This window comes from Xiphophorus couchianus, chromosome 5 (assembly GCF_001444195.1).
Source record: "Xiphophorus couchianus chromosome 5, X_couchianus-1.0, whole genome shotgun sequence".
Lineage (NCBI taxonomy): Eukaryota > Metazoa > Chordata > Actinopteri > Cyprinodontiformes > Poeciliidae > Xiphophorus > Xiphophorus couchianus.
In genome coordinates, this window is record NC_040232.1 from 12,471,586 (window position 1) to 12,489,746 (window position 18,161).

The 18,161-nt window shown below is 39.4% G+C and overlaps 1 protein-coding gene across 21 annotated transcripts in view; it reads right to left on the reverse strand.

The window, feature by feature from the left end:
• Window positions 1-18,161, reverse strand: part of ptprdb (protein tyrosine phosphatase receptor type Db) — a 253,880-nt gene that overhangs the window by 4,602 nt on the left and 231,117 nt on the right. For 14 of the 21 annotated variants that reach the window (XM_028016147.1, XM_028016162.1, XM_028016155.1 and 11 more), the window contains 10 exons: window positions 16,664-16,787; window positions 11,511-11,686; window positions 9,743-9,766; window positions 8,198-8,317; window positions 7,364-7,518; window positions 5,122-5,407; window positions 2,516-2,694; window positions 2,303-2,429; window positions 1,075-1,200; window positions 818-972 (listed from right to left, as the gene is read on the reverse strand). In XM_028016147.1, coding sequence (XP_027871948.1) covers window positions 818-972; window positions 1,075-1,200; window positions 2,303-2,429; window positions 2,516-2,694; window positions 5,122-5,407; window positions 7,364-7,518; window positions 8,198-8,317; window positions 9,743-9,766; window positions 11,511-11,686; window positions 16,664-16,787 — 1,472 coding nt within the window. The remainder of the gene's footprint in view (window positions 1-817; window positions 973-1,074; window positions 1,201-2,302; window positions 2,430-2,515; window positions 2,695-5,121; window positions 5,408-7,363; window positions 7,519-8,197; window positions 8,318-9,742; window positions 9,767-11,510; window positions 11,687-16,663; window positions 16,788-18,161) is intronic. The other 7 variants (XM_028016167.1, XM_028016165.1, XM_028016166.1 and 4 more) reach the window with 1 other exon arrangement.

The window sequence follows — 18,161 nt, forward strand, 5'->3', positions numbered from 1 at the left end:
ATGGGGAACCAGTTAAATATGAATTTATATAGAAATGGCTTATATTTTATCAGTCAGTAAGCTTTAACAGAACTAGACTGGATGTGCCTCTTAAATCATTGTGGTCCAAGGTAGCAAATCAGTTTTTAAAATAAGGGACATTAATCTTAACTTCAAACAGTTGATAAAAAAAATAGTTGCATACAATGTAAAATATGTAACTTGCTTTTCACAATATGACTTTAATATTTAATTTTTTTTTTTACATGAAATAGGATTACCAACATTATTCAGATTTACTAAAAGGATGTATGAAGAAGTTTACATTACGGACATTTCTTTGGCATTGTATGACTTGGGTAACATGTTTTGGGTATCTCTCCCCTTACAGTATTTTGCTCTAATTTTGGAATATTATTCCTAATAGTGAATGTAACTGAGTCATGTTTATAGGCTGTGTTGTTTGCACACATCTTCCCAGTTCTGATCAACTAATTTGACAGAATGCTTGAAGTGATTGTATAAAAAGACATTTTTATATCAAGCTCTAAAGTCCTGGGTGACGTTTTGAGATGTTGCGTCAATATTTACAGATCGTGTTTCCCTATGATGCCATCTATTTTGTGAAGTGCACCAGTCCCTCATGCAGCAAACAACCACCCTTCATGTACTTTGTGGAATACCATTTGGGATGGTATTTCCAGGCTTCCAAGTTTCTCCATTTTCCTCCAAATGCCACAGTGTGCATTGTTGGCTGTTTCTTAGACTTAGAAATATGTAGGACTAGACAAATATTTCAATAGGGTACAAATAAAAACAACAAGAAAAACACTCCTACCTGCAGTGCACAGTAATTGGCCCATCCTGGCCAAACTGTTCTTTAGTTTTGTGAACTTGGCCAATGAAATCAATGAATCCTTCTCCCGATTTTGGGACTCCTTGCTCTGGCCAATCAGTAAACTGGAACTGACGAACCGTCCTTGATTGGCCATCCTGAATGAAGAAAGTAAGTGGTTTGGGTTTTTTTTTTTGTCTTGATGCATAAATCAAAACCCTATACCAGCATGAATGCACGGAAGCAAACAGAAGACTCACTCTGGCATCAGTCACTTTGAACTCTCGGAGAATGTACTGAGGCATGTTATATTCAGCCATAGGATCAACCACAAAGTACTGGTACCTGGCTGATCTCTCTGCTGGCCAGTACTGGTGACACTTCTCCTGCAGAGGACAACACAAATCATTATCTTCAGATCTCCACATCAAGTTTCAGGGCATCACTTTAAAAGCATAACAACTTTGGACTTTTTATCATGAGCAAATCTCAATCGTACAGTGCTGTGCAAAAGTGCTCAAAGCTCTTCAACTTTTTCCACATTTTTTATAAGTCCAGTACTTGAGAGTTGGTGTCCTGCAATCTTTAGAAGTGTCTCTGCTTCAACAAACCTGAATTAAGTAATGAGGCCATTAGCAGAACTTCAGTAAATGCCAAGGAGCAAATTGGGCTATTTGATTCAGTTGTGTTAGACGGGACATTGATTAAGCACTGGCTTTTGTCACCTCTACATTACAACAAACTAAGTATTTTGCTGTCATTGCTTGTGATAGACCAAAAAGTGGTACATAATTGAGCATAATACCAACAAAGGAAAATCTGAATTTGTATTTCGCTGTCTGAGTCAATACTTTATAGAAGCAACTTTTGCTGTAATTACAAATCAAGTCAATCAAGTCTTTTGGGATACATGTTTAACAGCTTTGCAGATTTAAAAGCTCTTTTTTTTTCTTACCCATTGTTCATAACAAAATAGCTCAAACTTAATCAAATCAGAGAGTGAAGAGCCACTTTCTAGTCTTCCCAGATATTCTCTGTTGGATTTAGGGCTGGACACTTCTAACACATTCACACTGCAGCTCTGACTTCAGTATGTTTATGGTTCTTAACTTCCTGGAAGATGAACCTCTATGTGTTCTTTTTTCATGATTGTGCTGTAATTAGCTCCACCCATTTTCTCCTCAACTCCAGCCAGTTTCCATGTCCCTGCTGAAGGAAAGCCTCCTGACAGCATGATGGTGTGTCTCAGTAGGTTTAAGGTGTTCAAGGTGATGTGTGGTGTTACTTCGCTACCACACAGAGATTTGTATGTGGAGCAAAAAGTTCAATTATGGTTTTATCTGATGCTTTGTGGCAAACTACAAATATCACTTCTTTCAACTTTCTCCCATAAGGAACAGATTTACAGAGGATATGACTAATAGTTGTCCATTTTATGGTTGTAGAATAAAAACATACTTCCACCATGCATGTTAGTCTTTGACGTACCCGTCCCATTTCTCTCAGTTTGGTCAGCATGACAACTATAGTGGAGTTGTGTTCCCACAGCATTCTCCAGTAGTCCTCTGTGGTCTCAGCCAGTGGACCCTGGGTTGCTATGTAGGCCCGTTGTTGCCTACAAACAAAAGCACATGATAAATGTGTAGCGTACCCTCCAGACAAAGCAACAGCAATTTCAAAGGAATGGAAAGGGGCGAATACCTGTATCCATCAATGAAGCTGGCGTTGATGTAGTCGGACCCTTCCACCCCTCTGATTGGCTGCAGACACACGCGTGTCGTCTCATAGGGCATAATGTTCACCAGTCGGTTCTTGAACTTGTTGCATGGCAGATTGGCACTCACAAACCGAGACGTATGGGCCTTGGCACTGGCCAGACGCTGGAAGCAAACACAATATCCATTATATGTATATTAAATCATTGCAAAATTAGTTTTGATAAAATTTCAAAATAAGAGTCTACAAAGTAATGCTATGGGTCAACTGAAGGGGAAAAAAAGGACAAAGAAGTGTAAACAAATTCAAGAAGCATATTGAAATGCATTCAACATAAGGTCTGGACATCCTCTGGCAACCTGGATAAGTAAAACAGGAAGATTGGCTAAACCAGGCAGGCCTCAGGATATTTAGCCAGACGTCTTAAATTGAATAAACAAAGCGGGGGCGACTCCAAGGAATCGGGGCAGCGGTTCAGGAATGGAAAGGGGCGAATATAATGAGACGAATAAGAGGAGGAGAAAATCAAGAGTCGGGGTGCAGGAAACCACAAGGCCCCACACTGTCTCAGCTCACATATGTGAACCACACATGAACCAGCACCGGAAGGAAAAAAAAAGTGGAAAAATAAAAGAAAAGACCCTCACCCTAAGGAAGTAAAATAAAGACAAAATCTTTTTCTTCTTTCTTTTTTTAAAATCAAACCATGATTTTATGTAAGTACATGTGCAGACACAGGGAATACTCCCCTGAGCCTCGGCTATTGGATGACATTGCTTTTAAATGGGAGACAGAACAACAGAAAAACGGGCCGAGGGAGAAACCGCAGACGCTGGCGGAACAATGGGGTCCGGTTAAGTGAGCGGCTGTGAAAGAACTAACTCTACCTTGTTTTCTCACAGAGGAGTTGAGACAGAAAATCCCCCCTGACCACAGCTCCACCAGTCATCCGGCTATGACTGCAAACCGGCTTTCCAGCATCAACAGCAGTAACTCTTCACGCCGCCTGCGTTGACTTTGATTCTGTTTTATCAGCAAACAAACACTACGTCTTTACCACTCCATTTGACACATGCCAATATTGGCTTTGAAAATGTTGAGCGAGGGGGGAAAAAAAACACACTGCCTTAAACGTGGAGCCGCAGAACCGCATTTGTTGATTTTCTCACACACATGCTTCAGCTTTTCTTTGATTTTTATGCGTTTGGATATGACACCCATCATCCATGAGAAATCCCCCATGCTTTGTAGCTTCAGACAGCAACCCGAGACGTCCCGTGGGTGTTCCACCAAGATGAAACGCAATGAAAAAGACGATCCTGGCATTTTGGTTCCTATTCGCTGACTTTTGGAAGGAGACCACTGCTATTAAGAGGGGAATGCTGGGCCATTTCACGGAGGAGACTATGCGGTGTTGCTCTATGTTGGCTTTGCCCTCTGAGCATTTGAGCAGACATAAAACATTTCCTGGAAAAATCTGAACCACCTGCTTTTACTTTATATATACCTGACAAAGCCAGATCCGCTAGACCTGCAGAGATCTTATCAGATGAACTGGATATCAGAGTAAAAAAGTTAAAAGAGTAAAACAGCTTCAACGCAGCTGTTTTCCGTGTTTAAACCAGCTCCATCAATCAGCAAAAGTTCATTTGTAAATTTTTTACTCAAAGTTTACAAAAGTACAACTTTGTGTAAAAAAAATGTGTGCTCCCCTAGTTTCAGAGGCACGATCCTCTCTGGTATCACTAGCAGATATTTTAAGCCTCACAATGAAGAGCAGCAAACCAGCAGCCCGCTTGAGCTTCAGCCTTAATTCATATAACAACCTCTTTAATGTGAACTGAAACGATAAGAACTAGTAAAACATAATATGACAGGAAATAATAAAAGAGTGAAAGACGCTTAGAGGTTATCAGTTAAAACATTCTATGGAGGACAAATCCTGCCAAAAGTGGCAATAAATATATAAAAAGAAATTGGCTTGATTTGCATCTCCAAAAAAAGAAATTTCCCAATTTATCTGATTACATGGTGTGACATAAATTAATATTTGTTTATCATTTCCAATAGTATTAATTTAACATTACCACTGTTATTTAATTTCTCATTTTATTTCCAGTCTTTTTGCTTTACTAACTTACAGTTTTTATTTCATTATTTATTTTTTTCCATTTTCTATCTTAATACAATTTTATATACAGTTTATTAAGTTATTTAATTTTTCTCATTAGTTAATGTTCCTAACTTATTTTTTTAGTTAGGAAATGTGTCCTGCAAATCACATTAGTTCTCGCAGCTAGCTGCGTTCTTCATCGACGCACGAGCCAAGTGATCCACCGCTAAGAGTTGTCGGTTTGAGTTTTTGGGTTAGGACAAGCTCAGAGACTGGGGTTTTTTTTCTTATTATACGTTGGTTTATTTTCCCTAATATTTAAGGTGATTTTTGCAGATTCTTAATAGGTCACTTCTACCATAGCTAGTATGTTTCGTGTTTGTTTTATTTGTTGTGTAAAACAAACACATCTAAAAAAAATCTCATAAACCATTTTACATCTGATAAATTCTTCAGTGGTGCACATATTTGTCCTTACCTTGAACTCTACCTCCATGCCAGTGACGTTCTCTCCCGGCTCAATTTGTGTCAGCCTCTGGATATAAGAGTACAGATTTCTGGCAGGGACCTCAGTGTTCCCACACGTCACGGCCTCCAGCAAAGCATCGTGGATGAAGATGTACTGGTCTTCGGTCTGGACCATGTAGTTCCTCTGAGAGCGCATCAGCGTGACGTGGCCGTAAGTGTCGACAGTCTTCTCGTGCTTGATACGCTCTGTCATGCCGTCGATGACAATGAAGCAGCCGGTTCGGCCCACACCAGCGCTAAAACGATAATAAATAAATAAACGAATAAATGGGCCGACAGATGGTGATGTGATTGTCTCACCTAGGTTGGATGAGACCAATGTAAGCACTAAATCTGAGCTTGGAACGCTCCAGTATTTGGCGCCTACATGAAGCAAAACACAGCAACGATGCCAGCTGGCGACAGTACCAACAAGGCATGTAGAAAATCGAAATCAGCAATGAGTCAGCATCATAGTCATATCACCCCTATCGACATATAATCCAGAAATTTAATACATTTAGCTGCCGACTCTAACACTTCACATTTCTGCTGTGCTGGTACCTAAACGGCGAGACGACCTGACTGAGCAGGTTTCTGCAAGCGAATACAGAACCCTTTATATGATTATATTAATATTACTCTGCATGTGCGTGTTGTTCAGGTGGAATGAGATCGGGCCCGTTGAGGCCGGTTGATGTGTTAAGGCCCATCATGATGGAGTCTTGCCGAGATTCTTGCCCAGACCGGGTCAAGAAGAGAGCTGGATCCATAGCGATGGATTCCAGCCACCCGGGCCACAGACTGTTTGTGCCGCTGCCATCAGGCAAGCGGTACAGGAACATACGGACTACAACAAATAGACTGAGAAACAGTTTCTTCCCCACAGCCGTCAGAGCCATTACTCCCTGCCGCCCCCCCCTCCCACACATATCATAACCTCGCAGTCACACATACATATCCCCCACCCCCACACAGCCATATTGTTCTGCACTTTGCACTGTCACATTATCTGTACTTTGTCATAATTGGACCTGCTGCTACTTCTTTGGTGTGGTTGAGTGCCTTTAGTTCCTTTAGTTAATTTTGTTGTATATATTGTTATTATTATTATTGTGTGTTTGCTTATTTATACTGTATATATTTGACCTTTTGCACGGGAGCTGCAATGGAAATTTCGTTGAATTCTGTTCAATGACAATAAATGCGATCTATCTATCTATCTATCTATCTATCTATCTATCTATCTATCTATCTATCTATAATTAAATTTGACTGATAATCCTGCTGGATACTCCATCTGACTGCGACAGAAGATTAGGAAGAGCTCCTCTCCTGCCAGCCTCCTGCCCTCATCCCCCTGCCTCTTTATCTTCGCTCTAAGTACCCGTCCAAAACCCGAACGCCAGCACCGCCACTTTTTCACTCTCACATTTTTGCTTTTTTTTTTTACACTCCATTTTCTCCCCATCTCCGTGATTCTTTAATTCATCATTTTCATTCACTGCGTCCAGGATTTCGCTTCACCTTCTCTCCCATTCTGCATAAATCTCCCCCTCTAACTTCCACTCCCCTTGGTACCACTTTCTCTCAATCATTGTGTCCGATCCCCCTCCCTTTCTTCCTCCACGTCCATACTCCACTAATTCCTCCTCCTGAGAGCTTCTGCTCCATATTTTCCCCACTCAGCTCTATCTTTTTTTCCTCCCCTCGCTCACTTTCTCTCGCACACTGGTAAAAGCAAATAGCTGTTTCTTTCCAACTCTGGAGCTCGACATTGTGCCGTGACAGTAATGACACGTTTTCAGAATCTTCTTCCATCCAGCAAATGAGTCTCCCGCTGCTTAGACAGCAACTCATTTAAATGTAAACTTACGAACTCCTGCTTCTCTGGCAGCATGAATGGCCAATTTTCAACACTGGAAAGTAATCATGGGAAATGTTTGAGATGGTGAATTTTGTTAAGAAAGGAATCCAGGAGCCTAAGCCAGTCATGGTGGTCTGGGGTTTGCATATTGGCAGGTAATTCCAGGCTGTCTAAAAAGTTTTAAACAAGTGCTCTTGAACTCTGGCTGATTTTCATAAACTAAAACCCCAAACTACCCCCTCAAAAACATCTTGAAGATCGGGTTTGTTTCCCTTTTGCATTCACTGAATAGGCATAAACACCCCTCAGTAGCTGATAAGACAATATTATAGAAAATCAGACACACCTGCAATGCACAATCATTGGTCCAGCATCTGGGGGGTTGCAGGCTTTGACCCGGCGAAGGAAGGCTAGGAACGGGGTGGGATGTTCGGGGACCCCGTGGTCCGGCCAGGCTGTGAACTGGAAGTGACGAACCTCACGCTTCTCATTAGAGCCGCTCTGCAGGAGCAGATAGGGAAGATCAAACGCTGATTAAGATACAGCTATTCTTTTAATAAATTATTTTAAAATCATCAAGATACATTTTTTTATCCTCCTGAAAATTTAAATTTACAGAAAAAAATATTTACAAACTACTTTAAAAAAGTAGGTTCAGACAAATTTATTGCTACCTGTCATGAGCCCTGGCTGTAAGCTCAGGTTGGGATTTAGCTTTGAATCTTTAAGTCTATTTTTGCATTTAGATTGTTTTTTTGTTTTTTTTGCTAGATGCATGTGTTCATAGTTAAGTTATTTCCAGATCTGAGTATCTTTGCTGGGTTGCGAAACAGGTTGCAAAAACAAACAAAACTGCCTGACCAATGTCATGCAGTTACCAAATTTATTACACGGTAAATCATTTTAACAATTTTAGCAATCTAAAAATTCTGCAATTTCTAATTACAATCTCAAAAATGCCTGAAATGAGAATTGCTGGGACTTTAATGTGTTCATTTTGATCAATTAATTAAATATATTCAAAAGGTTTAAAGCAAATAATTTATTTTACATTAAAAAAAAAGAAATAACTTGGAATCAGCTGAAATCAGTATTGGCAGCATAGAGGAGCATCTCTCTTCAAAAAATATCATGTGGACACTTGATTTTGAAAAAGAGGTATTACTGTTTCGCATGCTACCTTGTAAAGAGCGAAGGTCCTCATAGAGTAGGTGGCCAGCTCCACTGTGTCCAGCAGAGTGACCTGGATGAGACCATAGGTCTCTGTGCCACGTGTTGGCCAGTACTGATCACATTTCACCTACAAAGGAGAAGACGAGGACTTGTGAGATGCAGAGGTTGTTTATTTTACATGCGCATATTTCTGTAGAAAAACACTGAAGAGAGCACAAGTGCAAAAAGAAGTGAAAAAAGAGAGGACAGTGATGAAGTAGATCAGTTTGAGAATTTAAATAATTCAGACAGATATATGCATACAGAATCAGACCAGCGTGGCGGGAGAAGGTTTTTAGTGAGCGTGTGCAGTGAAAAGTGACAGCAAGAGGAAGAAAGTAGAGAGAAAATGGCCACCCGCTGATGAGTCCTCCAACGGAACCACTTATTGGTTGTAAAAATGCCCAGGATGAGATTTGGCTATGCATGTTCCCCTGGACTCCATCACAAATACCTACAGAGAAATCTCATGGCATGCCACAACCACCAAAGCACCTGGAATTTCTTGGTCTAGAACGGTCATATTTGTAGTTCTGCAACTTGGCTTGAGAGACTAAAGAGAAGGGAAGAAAAGAAAATCCCAGAGGAGATAAAAGAGGTTGGTGGGGGCAGGGGTGGCGGTGGGCCTTGGCAGAACCAGGCCAAACCAAACGTTATGTGCTGATCCCTCCAGTCCTCACATCAAAGACGGCTCAGTTTGCACTGCATTCCACTGCTCCAAACTGAGGATTATGCTTTTTGGCCTGGATGTTCAGGCTGTAATTACAGCTTTCCAACTGTTGTTTTCCCACCAGACCTTGAGACACTGCAGGGACACAAATGGTTGTACACGTAGGGGGGCTGAGAGCGCAGCCAGCGAATAAAGAGGGCAGAATAAAAAAGGAAACTGGTGTGACAACTATATTAACCATAGATTTATGGTCCAACAGCATGACTGTGGTTTGATTTGCGCTGGGAGGAAAGGTTCTGGCAAGATTCCCATGGTGGAACCATCTGTGATCATCTTTATACTTAATGGGTAAATACAAGACTGAGTAACATTGAAAGGTGTTAATAAGATCAAATGGTTTTCTCAAATGAGCAGCTTGTACTCAGACATATACAGTCGTCCAGGGCTGGGAAGAAAAGCCTGGACGACTTGTATGTCCAAATTAAAAGATGTCCCTGCAGGACCTTAACAACACACATAAAAAAATTCTTCATTAAACTTTAGCCTCAGATGTTAACTAAGATTTTATGTAATGACTGATGAACTACTCTTCTTTTTAATGGCAGGAGAAAAAAAGAAAAAGTGTTGTGATCATGCAAACTGTACACATTCATGTGCACCCTCTCTGACCTGCAGTGGTTATAGCAAAACCCATTTCAGAACATGTGGTGTTTTGGTAAATGAGTCTACATTATCACTTAATACAGCCGAGAAAACAAACCAAACAGGGGGAACAAAGAGGCAAAGGGATTAGGGTGCATTAAAAAGGGGAGGATTAGAAAAGGAGTGAAAGAGAGATCTTGCCTTAGAGAAGAAATAAGAGGGCATCTGAGGGTCAGAGAGACACAACAGAGACAGTTGGAAAAGGTTGAAAAGGAAACAGAGTTTTAACACAAAGCATAGGTTAGTAGGAGACGAAGCACAGACGGGGAGAAAGGATCGTTTTCTGAAAAGGACTCTGGACATAATTGTTTAGCACTTAATCATGATTCATACCTCGAGCCATTCGTGTTCACTTTATTTTTACATGACATTCTCATTATACTGGTTTTTCACTCAAGTGCACATTCAGTTAACAGCAAAATGCCTCAGAACCAAAAGACTTTCTAATTCATCACTGGCCGCAGTTTAGCTGTGTCTGTAATCCCCTTTCGGCCTTGCTCACCAACATATTCTGTTCTGCTCTTTTCTGTTCATGTGGCCTTGTGCTGCTCACTGGTTTAAGCCAAACAAAATGATTTAAAACTAATGATTATGTGCAGAGCCTTGGAAACGTGTTCGTACCCCTTTAACTCTAGTCATGAGAGAAGCACAAGTTTAAAAGTAATACAAATAGACTGAAGGGGGATGAAAAGGGTACATGGTTGACACTGTATTTCAAACAAACATCTAAAAAAATGTGGAACTGCCCTCAGTCAATACTTTTGTAGAAGCACCTTTTGCTTAAAATTCAGGTGCAAGTCTTTTGGGGTATGTCTCTACCAACTTTTGCACAATCAGACATTTTTAATAATTTTTTAGGCACAGAAACACAAATCAAATCAAACTGGTTTGAGAGCATTTGTAAGACAGAATTTTCAAGTCTTGTCACAGATTCTCAGAAGCTTTTAGGTTTAGACTTTAACTAGGACATTTTCTAAAATTCCATTTTAGCTTTTACTGTGTGACTGAGCTCATTTTCCCGCTGAACAGGGAGACTCTGCAACTCCTGGCTCTTTTGCTGTCTCTCTCAGGTTTTCGTTTAGAATTCTCCTGTTATTTAGCTCCATCCACCTTCATACTGACTCTTGCTTACCTTTTCAGTTCCCCACAGCATGATGCGTTTTACATATACAGTCATGGTTTTCTTTCAACAACAGTTTTAGCACTCTTTGATGAGGGTAAATCTTTGCAACAAAAGACTAACTGCTTTTCTGTCCACAACTCGTGACTTCTGAATTGGTTCTGCAGGATTTTTTCTGGGGTATCAGAGTAAGGAGGCGTGAATACAAATGTATGCCACATTTTCCAGCTTTTTACTTGTCATTTTCTTTCCACTTCATACGCATGTGAAGTGGATAGCATTATTGTGTTAATCTTTCAATTGATAAGAAAACACCCCAAAACCTAATGAAGTACATTTCTGTGATTGCCTACTAGTCTATGACACATTCTGTCTCTATATGCAGTTAGAAAACTTAATTTACTATGCACTACCTTTATAAATCTATAAACTAGGTGGTCGTATTTAATTTTTAGTGTGTGACACAATCTAATCATTTTAATTATTTGATGTTACTTTATAAAATTCCTTCATGATAAACCTTTTTTTTCTTCCAACATAGCCACTAGTTTGCTACAGTTGACCCTAAATCACTTCCAGTGCCACCATTAATCATTCTAGACATACAATCTAATGTCTTATTCACTTTATGTAATGGGCTTTAAGCAGTTAACTACACTTCCACTGTGTGTGAGCTTCCTTGACCTTTTTATTTTCCACTAGTGGTAAACCTGAGTATGTTGAATTGTCTTTATTCTACCGTGTTATTGCTGTCTTATACTCCAGCGTAATTACACCACATCGTCTCACCCGTGACTTCTCCTCCAGCTTTGTCATCATGACGATGTTGGCTGTGTGCTGCTCCCAGACCATCCTCCAGAAATCCCCAAAGGTCTCCGGAAGAGGGCCTTGAGTGGCTATGTAGGCATTTTGACGGCGGTAGCCATCAATGTAGTTCGCATTAATATAGTCACTGCCAGGGACACCTGGACAACGAGAACACAAAGGAAATTGTCAGTAGCTTAAAGAATTAAGGGAAAGACCTACGAGTAAAGCAGAACATACTATATGTTGTTTTGTCAGAGGAAGTAACTTTAATTTACTTTTATGCACCAGAATATAAGGGTGAGTGCTAAAAGCCTATCACTCTGTTGTAGCTACGTTTGACAATTTTTAAATAAGGCAGGAAGCAGTTACCTTGTTTAATTAAAAGCACTGACTCATAAAGACTTTTTTTTGCCTGGGCGACAAGACATGAAAAATGACAACATTCTTATAGCTTAAAATAATTTGTTTGACAATATTGTGGATGCTCAGTAGAAAAACAAAATGGTGAAATGTCAGATAAAAAACAAAGTATATGTTTTAAAATCAGTTATTTGTTATTCATTAAGGATGTCTGGAGTACTTTGATCATCTCAAGTTAAAAACATTTAGACTTATCAAACCTGAACTGGATTGTTCTAAACTGGTTAGTGATTATTTGATTTATAACACTAAGATCTGGTGATGGTGAAAAACACTGACGCACAGTGAACAACTCACTGACATGTTCAGGAAATCGGGTATACTGATCTGAGTCCAAAATCTGATCCGACCACCTGAATGCTGCAGCTAAAATCAAAATTCATCGGACCAGGTAACATTTTTCAAGTTTGTTTTTGTCCAACAGTTAACAAGAATGGCACCTGGTGTATTCTGCTGTTGGAGAGATGATGATATTCTGCATAGCTTGGTTGTAAGAATTGGTTATTGTTGCCTTGAGCCAGTCTACCAATTCTCCTCATCATCTTTGTCCTCAATAAGCCATTTTCTCCCACACGACTGAGGCTCACTGGATATTTTCTATTTTCCTTAAATTTCTCTATAAATCTGAGTTAGTGTGTGTAAAAATTAAGCCATTTGTTTCTTAAAAACTCAGACCAACCTGTCTAATACCAACCATCCCAGATTCAAAAACGCATCAATGGTTTGCTGCCATCTGATTTTCTGATTCACTGTTTATGTTAAAAGACAGGTGGACAGGTGTTCATAATTAATGGCTGGTGAGTGTACATTTCTAAAATAATAAAAAAAGAACCATAGTGTTCATTCAAATATTGCTAAAATCCTGTCTTATTCTAGTGAATCCAGTGTATCATTTTGCCTTCTAATATCGAGTGTAATCATTACATCCCACAAGTTTTTAAAAAGCAGCTGATTAAAAAACAATCACGGTTCTTGATGCGAACATCCCTGTGAACATCAATTATTCTTATTATTAAGCTATACGGCGGGGAAAAAAAATGAAATGGATTATTAAAGTGTACCACTCTGAGATGGTTTATGTCAAAGTAATAAAGGTTGAAAATCATATAAGTTCCTGGGATTAATGTTTTCACAAGGCCCAATGTTCTCTGGTGTTGGATTGTTCCGTCATCTTGTTTTATAATACAAGCTAAGACGATCATGGGCCTAATCAGAGTATACTGTGGATGTTTCGCCTGCAATGGCAGTACGACTGTAAGGCTCTCTCTGTGTAAGACTCGGCTGACGCTGCCTGTCCTGCAGGGGATTGTGTGTGAGTGTGTGTGATGTGGGAGACCGTCAGTGTGTGTTTGATTTGGGATCAGGCCCGCTCATCTAGGGCCTAATACCATAATCCCAAAAATCACTGAGTCACAGCTCAAACATGCATGCATACGGCAAAACACCAAAGCACACGCAAAGACATGCATTCAGAAATGTACATTGCACGTTGAGCCATGACCCGATTCTGCCGAGGTGGGAGACGAGAATCCTTTAGAGATTTCTGATGACAGTTTACAGTTTAAAGAAAGGAAGAAGTCAAAGGAAAAAAAAAGCTGAATCCCCACAGAAAGAAAGTACTGAAGCAGATTTTCTGAGCCAGATTACTTTATGAGGACGACCCATGCAGTCGTAAAACCCCAACCCGACATCTCACACAGCACAGATGCACAAACCCGTTTAAATGAAAGTCTATTTTTTTTTTTTTTTACACATCTTTGTTCCAGTGGGATGGGGACGGACAGTAGGAGAAGCTTCTAACATGTGTTTATCAACCTCAGTCTTTAAAGGACAGACGGCTTTAATGCTCTGATGCGCTTTAACTTTATTGCAAGGGACTAAAACTGAGGCATTCTGCAGATAAACGCACAAAGACTTCCACTTTCTCGGTGGCTGTACTGGCTTGGCAGAGCTTGTGCTTTTATGAATGTGCGAAGGAGACTGGGAGCAAAAAGTGCATATCTGTGCTTTTGCACATTCTGTTTCTGTTTTTTCTTTTTCATTTTTTTTTAATTTACATCACAGTGAATGTGCGCATGTGTGTGTGTGTGCGTGTGTGTGTGCGTGTATGCATTGGTGAATGTGTGGTACTGTGGGTTTGGACCTGCTCAAGAGTATATGTTTTCAAAGCTGAAAGGAAGACAGACAAGCTGGAGCTCCAGGACAGATGGGGGTGGAAGGGCTTCTCACACATGCTCTGCCCAGATAAGGCTCATCTGTTTGGGCTTGGCCTCCCACTCCCTCCCTCTCTCAGCATTGGAGCAGCCGGTTTCATTGCCTCAGGTCTTTCCCAGCTGAGGTGGGTGAGCATGCTTCAAATGCACAATCAGAACATAACTACAACAATTTTTTCTTATTTGCTTCCTGCACTCATTTTAGATCGCTCACCACAGAAAAAGTGGTGCACAAAGAATGTATTACCAAGTAGTGTGAAGAGCATATTTTGATAACCAAATCCTCTGACACTGAAATCATTATTCTGTCTTATGAAATCTGTTTTACATTAGGGTGCCATTATAGGTGGAAAGATTTCAGTGATTTTATATCTTTTATAGAAAAACATGAAAATTTATGAAATGCTTAATATAATATCATTTATGTGATAAAATACAGAATAAGAACATTAACATTAACATTTTTTAAGCATATTATATCAATTCAATGAAGAGAGCCTTTGATTTTTATCTGTCCAGTAAACTCAGCACTCTTAGATGAGGAAGTTGTGATTGCACTAAGAAGTGACTCTGAGCATGAGTGAGGTGTTTAAAATGAAGTCTAAATATAATGAAACTGTGCACAAAACCATTTACTATAGATTCTTAAGGAAGAATGCAAACTGTTCATTTTAGCCACAACAAAATAGAGGTACATTTCAGCTGATATTAGGAATTTTATGCCTTTGCCATTTCCTACTTTGGTAGTTTCAGCTTCTTCACTCTCTTAATTTGTAAGAACCAAAAAAGAGATTGATATGAAAATGTTTGTTGACAAATCAAGTAGAGGGGTTTTAAATAGGGTTTTTTGAGGTTAAGGTGAGAGAGAGATTCTGAAATCTTAGGTTGTTTTCACACCAGGGGATTTGTTTCGATTGAGTGGGTAATATAAAAAAGCTTCACAGATTCATTTGGCTTGATGCACTTTCACTGCTTTCTGAAAGTGGACCAAACTGTCTAAACACCATCATGTAGTTAAAGTAGCTGGTCTGTTGGTGCTTTTTCACTGCAAGAGCAGCAGGTGAAACAACATATTGCTCTTGTGTACTAGACAGATGTATAGGTACACAGAGAGGGAGAGACCATGACTTGCTGCTGGGGGTTGCCCAGAAATTGAGAAATTGCAGGCCAAGTATTAGTAAGCCTGTCACTTCCTCTCTTTGGTTCGCTAAACAGTCTGTTTACCTTATTCTAGGTTGTTTGCTTTTTACTTTAATAAAAACAGTTTACTTGCAATGAAACCAAGATTCATTTTGTCTTTGATTTAAATAGTAAAATCCTACTTCACATTGGCTACTCTCTCACACACAAATGTCGACTATGTTCATCCTTATATAAATCATTAAAGACCATTCATCATAAAACAGCGGGAATGTTTAAATGCCTTTAAATATTGTTGACAGCAGACAGGTTAATACAAAATAAAAACCTGAATTGCCTACAATCGGCATTAGCAGGACGAATTTCTGATCAGTCCATCTCTATTGCAGGTTCAACACAAATCCAAAAGTTCCAAAATACATAGAAACAAGCTTTTGGCCCTGGTTGCCTTAAGAGCAGGTGTAGAGCCCAGGCATCCTTACCCTATCTGTGACAATAAGCATTTTAGACACAGAGATAATGCAACCTGAGATTTGATGGAGATCCAGATGAGATGTTAAAGCCAGAACCATGTAAGATTGATAGTTGATAGCAGTTCACTGAATGTGCACAGCTGCTCCAGTACCACCATCAGCAGCAGCCCTGGCACTGGCACAGGTGTGGTGCCAGGAAACCGGTGAGTGAGACTAAGGAAAGCAGCATTGACAGAATGGCGAGAGATCCAGATCTACATACATGGGAGATTAGTGTTTATTTCTTTGATCAAATCTATGTCATTAATTTAATTTTATAGTTTTATTTTCATTTCTTTTTTGCGTTACTTCCCCGCATTAAATAGTTGTGTTATTTGTTTGATTTCATAAAACCGATGTAATGAACATAATCTTTAGGTGCAGTATCCAAACTCCAGAAATGTAACTCTATTGCATCTGACAGCAATATTTGGTTTAACAGTTATTAAGTAATGTCAGTAATTAACAGCAACTAATTTCCCTCGAGAATATCTTTAATCATTCGTTTCACTGAATACGTTTTTAAAATCCTGTCACACTTGTGATTATGATGTTGAAAATTGTGCCTGCAATTCAGCATTCTTGGCATCAAAACCCAGCTGTGGTTCTACAGACTTTCTCTATTATTACACCCGTCCTACCTTGGCTGCTGCTAAGATAAAAAAAACAACAAAACTCTTAAAGAAAAAAAAATGCTATATGATAGAACTGGATGTACATGACTCAGCAAATTCTCCAATTTTTTTCTCATAAAATTTACTTAGTAACTTCTTCATCTAACTGAATCCAAACCTAAAACTCTCAATATGCCTTTAATAAGAGCTGCAAGTCTGATGGAAGTGTTTCTTACCATCAATGCTGGAGAGTATGACCCTCGAGTGATCATATGCAATGACGTTAGCGTAGCGGTTCTTTGGTTTGTTGACCTCCAAGTTAGAGTTCTCCCATGTGAACTGCTGAGATGGGTCTATGGACTGGAAGACACAAAGGCAACACACAACATAGATTTAGAAATGTATTGATTTTTTTTTTCAGGTTTGACAGGAAATGGATTTACATAATAGCAAGAAAAGAAAAAAAAACACAAGAACTGACTCATTCATTATAGTTTTGATAAAGAAAAATGTAAACAATTTTCAGACAAAAATGTCAAAGTAACAGAAATGTTGACTCTTTTACAAATGCATGGATGTAGCAGCCATAGCTGTCAGTTTTCGTAAGATGAAAAAAGCCTCAAGCTATGCATTTGTGGTCAAAGTATGGTTAGTAGGACCAAACAGAACCCTTTATGGATAGTTATGATGAGGTTCAGGTGGAATTACAGTGAACAATGGCAAAACCTAATGTTATTATCTTTATGCTTAAGTTCCTTTCCCTATATCTGAAACTGCAAAATCTTTCTCAGAACAAAAGCAAAGAAATCATTTGTAAATGTACTTCCGACGTCTGTCAGCTGGCTGTACTGGTTTAGGATTCTTGATATATGTAGAACTCTGATTTATTAGACTGATGATTTATCTTATCTTCTTTTTTAGCCTGCTCCCTTTGGGGATGGTTCTTGATTGTTCATCTGTCTCCACTTCACCTGCCTTGCCTGCTGATGGTAGTAAAAGGTTTGTATGGCAGCCTCACTTCCTACAGCTGTGGCTACAATGTAGCATACCACCATCATCATGTGGATGTGTGCGTGAAATGAAAATCTTGGCATCTTTAGCTCTGCATCCTCTCTTTGTTATTTTCATTTCTGAACCAGAAATCATAGGGACCCTCATAAGCACCTTGTAAACCTTCTCTTTCACAATACTTGTTTCTAACAAGCATCGTTAGAAACCAGTTTGAAGTCTCGCCTTCAACCCTCTGCTTTAGACAGTTGGCCCCAGGTAACTGAACTCATCCACATTCACTATTTTTACCACTTAAAAGCGTTGTTTTCCCTGTACACATTGTCTACAAACATCATGATACATATGGATTCCTTTCCAACCCTATTTGTCATGTTTTCCATCGTCAGTGTGTACAAGAAGGGGTTAAGAGCTGAACCCTTGATGCCTTGGACTAGCCACAAACCAGTGTATTCCCGATGCTGTTCCCAAGTCAGGAGAAAACGGGGAACAATAGGAACATTTTGACTTAAATTTTCTCATACAATTTTTTTTTAGCATTCTTTATTTCAACCTTCTGTGCTTTTATTCAAAATCAAACCATTAAGTGCGGTTTCCAAGCAGTATACTAAAGAAAGAATTACTGTCTGACTAATGACTTATGGGTACGGTGTTGCAAAGGGTATTGTTTTTCCTTTTGTGTCACACATAAACACACAATGATTTATTTTATTAAGGGAGGAAGGT